The 6,282-nt window shown below is 41.6% G+C and overlaps 1 protein-coding gene across 2 annotated transcripts in view; it reads right to left on the reverse strand.

Moving 5' to 3' along the window:
* Window positions 1-62: 62 nt before the first annotated feature.
* The window catches only part of ATAD3A (ATPase family, AAA domain containing 3A), a 64,167-nt gene continuing 57,947 nt past the window's right edge, over window positions 63-6,282 (reverse strand). For both annotated transcript variants that reach the window (XM_018562360.1, XM_018562359.1), the window contains one exon: window positions 63-411. In XM_018562360.1, the coding sequence (XP_018417862.1) occupies window positions 235-411 (177 nt within the window). In that variant the 3' untranslated portion in view covers window positions 63-234. The remainder of the gene's footprint in view (window positions 412-6,282) is intronic.

The raw sequence follows: 6,282 nt of genomic DNA on the forward strand, positions 1-6,282 counted from the left end.
AAAAAAAACAGACTAGAAGTTAATAGGGAATGGATAGTGAAGAGATTGACGCCATCTCCTCTGGGCCAGCGCAACAGTCCCGCCGCTCCCTGTGGTTGGGAGGCCAACAACGTGCCACCATCTTCATGATCGATGATCGGGCCAACTGTTGGTTTCCGTTGCCGGCAGCAACTGGCTGAAGTCACTTGCTGATAGAAGGTTGAGGCAGTTCAATGGTCACTATTTCTTGATGCGTCAGACGGGGGTTCCTTCCAGTAGATGCTGCAGAGGGTTTTTACCACCTTTGTCCCCTTCCTTGCCCTCTGCCCTTAGCCATTCCATCTTCTGCTGGTGCTGCCGGACAGCATCAGCCACACGGGCATCAATCATGGCTTCTGTCAAAATGCCATCTTCTGAGGCATAGGCTGCAGCCTGAGAAAGGAACATTAACAGTTATAAGAAACGAAGAAAACCACACTATTCATTCAAGGCCTTAATATTTGCAACCGATATTGTACTTTTAAAAGCATTGCTAAAACTGTTTTAAGACCTGTAGGGTTTTTATTGCAGTCTGTATGCTGACTGGGGACAGTTCTTCCAACTTCATGTTCTGGTGACATAGTCAACAGGATAGGAACTCTCTCCAATCAGGACACCGACAGCAAATAAAACCCAACAAAGGTTTTTAACTCTTTTTCCATGCTACAAAAGGAAAAATAAAATGATAGATAGATATTATATCTATCCATCTGCTAGAGAGGAGGAGTGGAGCTCCATGGGCTTTGTATTACAATTTGTACTCCCGTTGGGAGAATCAACATTTGTCTTGGGGACCATTCTCATCTAGACTAAGTGATGGGAAATACTATATTTTACAGCAGCCAATGAAACAGAAGATGAGGGGAAATCCTGTTCTGGAGACAACTCCCTGCACTCTCTCACCTCCTGTCATGTTATGACACAAATAAAAAAATAAAAATTAAAAGGCTCCCCAATAGGATAGAGGAAAAAAAAGGCCTAAAGAGGATTTCATTACTACCTATTGTATCCAAAACTAAAGCCCAACATGTATTGTAATACATACACTTTAAATAAAAGGGTAACCCAGGGCTGGACAAATCCCGGTAGCCATTGCTCCTTCAAAATTACAGCGGGTGCCCAACATCTGTGGTTTTCTTTGGCTATTGTCAATAGAACTGGTCCCAAAAAATATCTTGCTGGCTCCTGAATTCCATATGAAATTTGTCCACCCCGTTATTTCCTAAATGAGCTTTTTTTCAACATCAAAAGTTCTCTCTATGTGGAACTTTCAAAATACACATAAGGAAAAAACATAACACGAGCAGCCCCCCTCCCTATGCACAGTCTGCACGGTTACTGATCCAGGGAGGAAAGCCTCCCAGCAGTGCAGAGAGCCTAAAAAAGTATGGGGAGCTCTCCCATCCCTCCTTGTTCTCAATGTGAGACAGACCCCAGATACAGCCAACAAAAGACTAAAGATGGCAACACACATGGCAATTTTTAGTCCATTTCAACCACTTTATCATCATCATCATGGCTCAGGGTGGTAGACCCGCGCACAAAAAGGGATATTTGCTGAGAAAATAATGCCAGCTGCAAGATCTTGCTGCATTTGGCAGGAACAGGAAACACCCGTTATATGAATTACAATACCAAAATATCCCAGTTCAGATTGCTGTTTTCTCCTTAGGCCTTGTTCACACCAAATGCAGAGCAGATCCGCTCAGGTTTCTGCACACGCAGTGCAGTGGGTTGTGCCACGTTTTTGATGCATTCCAGGCCGTTTTTGGTACAGAAAAAAAAAATATATATTTTTTTTAGTTTAACATGGGCTTTCAGTGTGTTCCAGGCATTTGCATGCGTTTTTAATGCGTTTGCATGCATTCCAGAGCAGGTAAAATAGGGCTTGCTGCAGTTTTTTCAGCTGCTCTGGATCTGCTCTGCAACTGCACGCTACGATGTGAACTGGAGCAAAAAAATACCATTGGAATACATTGGACGCAGTTTTGATCCGGTCTGCAACTGCTCCGCGCTTGGTGTGAACAAGGCCTCAGCGGGAAAACCTGCACAAAACACTTCCAAAAATGTCCCCTTTAAGTGTGAAAGCTAGAGCAGAAAATATAACCTGCAATGAAGTTCAGCAAAAGAGATTTATTACCCCCCTAATCAGTAATTCTCTTCACCACATTTGCCGAAATAACAATCAGAGCAAGACGGAACTAAGAGGATTACTTTCACAAATTCCCCCTTACTTCATCATGTAAATTGCTGTGTCAGAAGCAGATTGTGTGCCCGACACTCGCAGAATTCCCTCATGAATCCTTCCAGGTCAGATATCGCTGAACAGCACGCAGCTAGAAGTGTGAAAAGGACCAGGCCGACCTCTCTTCCCACACAAAAACAAATTCATAATCTTAAAATGATAGGATTACCTTTGGGCTAGCAGGACTTTGGCTTAATATTCACAGATGTAAAAGCCAATTTGGAAATGTAAAACCTACAGCTGTTGTGGGATTGCAAACCAAAATGCATCTACTCAGTGAATCATACACCCTCCTACCTCTCAAGGGTACCCTGCCAGATATTGAAGCTTTGTCCACCACCACCAAGTAGGGGACCCCAATAAGTGCCATATAAAAAAATATATACACAAAAATAAAAATAAATATATACATATACATACATATATATATATATATTACACACACACACACACACACACACACACACACATAAATATATACACACACTTCATTTAAAAATACATGTAATGATTTTCTTTATTACATTTACTGCTATAAATTCTTAATACAGGCCTTCAGCATGACTAGAGAGACAACATGCTGAATGGAATGGCCTTCGTCAAAGGAGAAAAATGTGATCCACTGCATGAAAGTCATTATGAACCAATTTACTGACACTTTTGCCAGAAAGTGTATACGTCTTCCCATGCCATCTTATTTTTCCTCCTTGGTGTCAAAAGTGCAAGGGGGCCACGACTGTCTGTGCAGATTGAGCTTCAGGATACAAATGACATAGAAAAGATGTGACAGGCCTTCCCAAGCTGAAAATAGGTGTTTGCATCCAGTGTATCAATGTGATGTGTGGTGCCTTCTCCCCACCCCAACACTGCAGCACGAGAGAGAATAAAATGAAGGTGGTATTCGTTGCCTTGTATTATATACCACTGCTATAATGAAAAAGTGTTAGGCAGTGCTGTATCTGGTCTAATAAGTGTCTAGTAACATGTAAATAGTCTGTACACCCAATTACTAAAATCTTATATAGTCTTTAACATGGTAAAGTCCCTTCAAGGGTCAGTTTCATTTTTAAATCTGCAGCTTTCAGTATATTACTGTCTGGTGATCCTGTCATTAAGGTCCTGGCTAAGCCACTCCCTGTTATAGGGTGACAACAGTGTCCCCATCTCTTAGTTGTGCTCCTGTTGTCACCATCACATTAGCTTCTGATAGAGACTACCAGCGGCCTTTTAAAAACACACTTGGAACACTTCTGTGTCACTATCTGGAAATCTGCCCTGAGAAAATCAGTCATTGCTGGTCTGCATGTAGACTGAAAAAGGCTACACAGGACCAGCAGCACCGAGATGCAACAAAGGATGAAAAAGAATTAAAAAAAAAAAAAAAATTAAAAAAAAATCCCCCAAGGAGCTGCAAAACAGAGTGCGTTAAGAACACTAGCCAAATCTTTTAGAGCCCTGATGAAGGGGATCTGTTGGCCCCCGAAATGCGTTTTCCAACTTGGTCTTCATAATGTCAGATCTTCAATAAATATTTAAAGACTAAGTTTTTTTGAATGGACAGGGGGGTTATTCAGTTGATTTTCTGGACTTTTTTTTATATCACAAGAGAAGATACTTTAGGGATTTGGAGGTAGTTCTAGTTGTATGTCCATGTCATGTTTAATCAAATACAGTAAACTAGTAAACATTGTAAGGGTTAAGTGCACATTTCAGTCTAGGATGTATAACAAAAAAGAGATATACTCAACTGAACCTCGGAGATGGCTGACTGTTAAAACTGGTCTCTGCAGCCCGTGGCTCTTTCCTACTATCATGCTGTGAATAGTGTACAATGTAACCTGAAAAAGCAGACTATTACACACAGCTGACAGATAGAGGATGGACACTTGACCCTAGAGGAGCCTGTGCCCATCTGAATTGTCTGCCTGCAGAAGCAGTTAAGGGCAGAGCTAGTGCTGGGCTTGCTTATTAGAATTCCCAGCATGTCTTACAAATATTATTGATTAATTAAAGGGCAATACAAATAAAATAAACTTGCCCTGCATTGGCAGGGTGTCTCTGAAGTGCCAGGGTCTTTCGTTTAATTCCCGCATATCGCGCAGTGGGAACGGGGCCTTAAGGTAAAACCCATGACTGAAAACCAATCTTCACAAACCGAAATTGTGTCTCAGGCTTTCAAATTTTCAGTGAATCCCTCGCATAGTGTCACAACCCCACCAGCCTCTACCCTGAACAATAGATGCCGCTCACTCCATTAACTAGATTAGGATATTTGTTTAGTGCCCTGTAACGCTGGAAGGGTTAAATCGCTGCAAAGGGAATTGTGCAGCCAGTAAAAGTGAACACATGCTCTAGTTAATGAAGGGCCATTTCTATTCATGAATGCCGGGGAAGTTGGAGTATTTACGCTCTGCAGCAATTTCAGTGTAAGCAGTTTTATCTTTGACTCCCGCAGCTGGCAGGTGAAAAGGCTCATCTTCCCCCTCAAACTGCCTTCTTGAGGGATTTTCCAGTGGAGCGGCTGTGTAATGTAGATTAACTGAAAGATTCTTCACCCTTTCATGCCGACTCAAGGTCACAAAGCACAAGGTGACGTGTAGAGGACGATGAAGCACCTAAAGATACTCTTCAGTTAGAGGAGTTCTAAAGTCCCAACATATGCCATCCTGTCATAACCTCAGCACTGTAGGTATAGTAGGTTCTGATGTAAATGGGGGACGGACTCCTAATTGGATGAAGGGGCTCTGATGTGAAGGGGGACCCCCAGTTTGTTCCCCCCTCAATTCCATACCATATCCTTATCTGGGATAAGGGCTTGGTATGGAATTTGGAGGAGCCACACGTTACCCTTTACATTTTAGACTGGGGTGCCTCAAGATTTTGTATACTTCTAAAGTGGGTTTGGCCTTACTCTAGTCCAGCACCCTTACATTTTTTTAGGTTTTTTGGAAGCACTAACCTAAAAAAAGGTTGTCCCGACTGAGATAATTTAGCTGATCAAGTCATACGATGGTTATTAGTCTAAAACTGGCCATACATCTATAGTTTATCGTTCAATTTCTTCCGTGCCCTCATCGAACCCTCGTTCGATTTCTGCTCGAGTACCCCATCGTGCACAGACCAATGTCGTTTCGATAATCGTTCGTTAGCAATACTAACTCACTGAGTTTCGATCGACGAAACAGATTTTCGTTTACGCATGTGCAGTGTTCATGTTGCGCCACTAATCCATCGATTTTGTTTTCCCCATAGACGAAATCTGGCCAGTTGTACAGTAAATGTGAGCAATGACTTCCCATCAACTGGCTGATTATTGTACGAAAATCAAATGATAACTGCAAGCTGTATGGGCACCTTTACACTTCAACACTTATCGATCGTCTAGGATGCCAGTTATGTAGAGGCTTGCCTAGACTATGGGAACGTCAACGTTTGGTGCAACAGATTCTCTATAATTAGTCATTATACAGCATAAACACAGGACTGAAACTCAATTATTAATAGCAAAATAAAAAATTGCCATTAAACATTTACAAATGACAACAAGAAGAGCTGTAGGCATCTTATATATAAAGATAATTGCATGTTTTTAACTTAAGACATAATGGAATTTGCAACACAGCTGGCAGCCATTAATATGAGAGTCTTTGTTTGGACGCATTTCTGCAAAACAACATTTAACGAGTTAGTGGACTGCTGCCATGGCTAAGACAGGGCTTAATGGCGAGCATTGGAGGTTATTAAAACAATGAAAGCTACCATGATAATCACCAGCCTCTTATAAATTAAAGAAATGAATACTGATTGGGGCACAGTTGCTCAAAAGCAATAGTGTTTAGATAACAAAATCCTACTAGTACTGAAGGGGGTCTGTTTCTGTACAGCCAAATAGTGGGAGCCCAGCACAGAAAGCCAAGAGAATGCAAGGAAATGTGTATACTTCCGATTTATGATACCATCATTGTATACAATACTGTGCTAATACTACTGCTGTACAAAATACTTTTCTACTACCACCA

This window comes from Nanorana parkeri, unplaced genomic scaffold (assembly GCF_000935625.1).
Source record: "Nanorana parkeri isolate BGI_ZX_2015 unplaced genomic scaffold, ASM93562v1 scaffold573, whole genome shotgun sequence".
NCBI classification, from domain to species: domain Eukaryota; kingdom Metazoa; phylum Chordata; class Amphibia; order Anura; family Dicroglossidae; genus Nanorana; species Nanorana parkeri.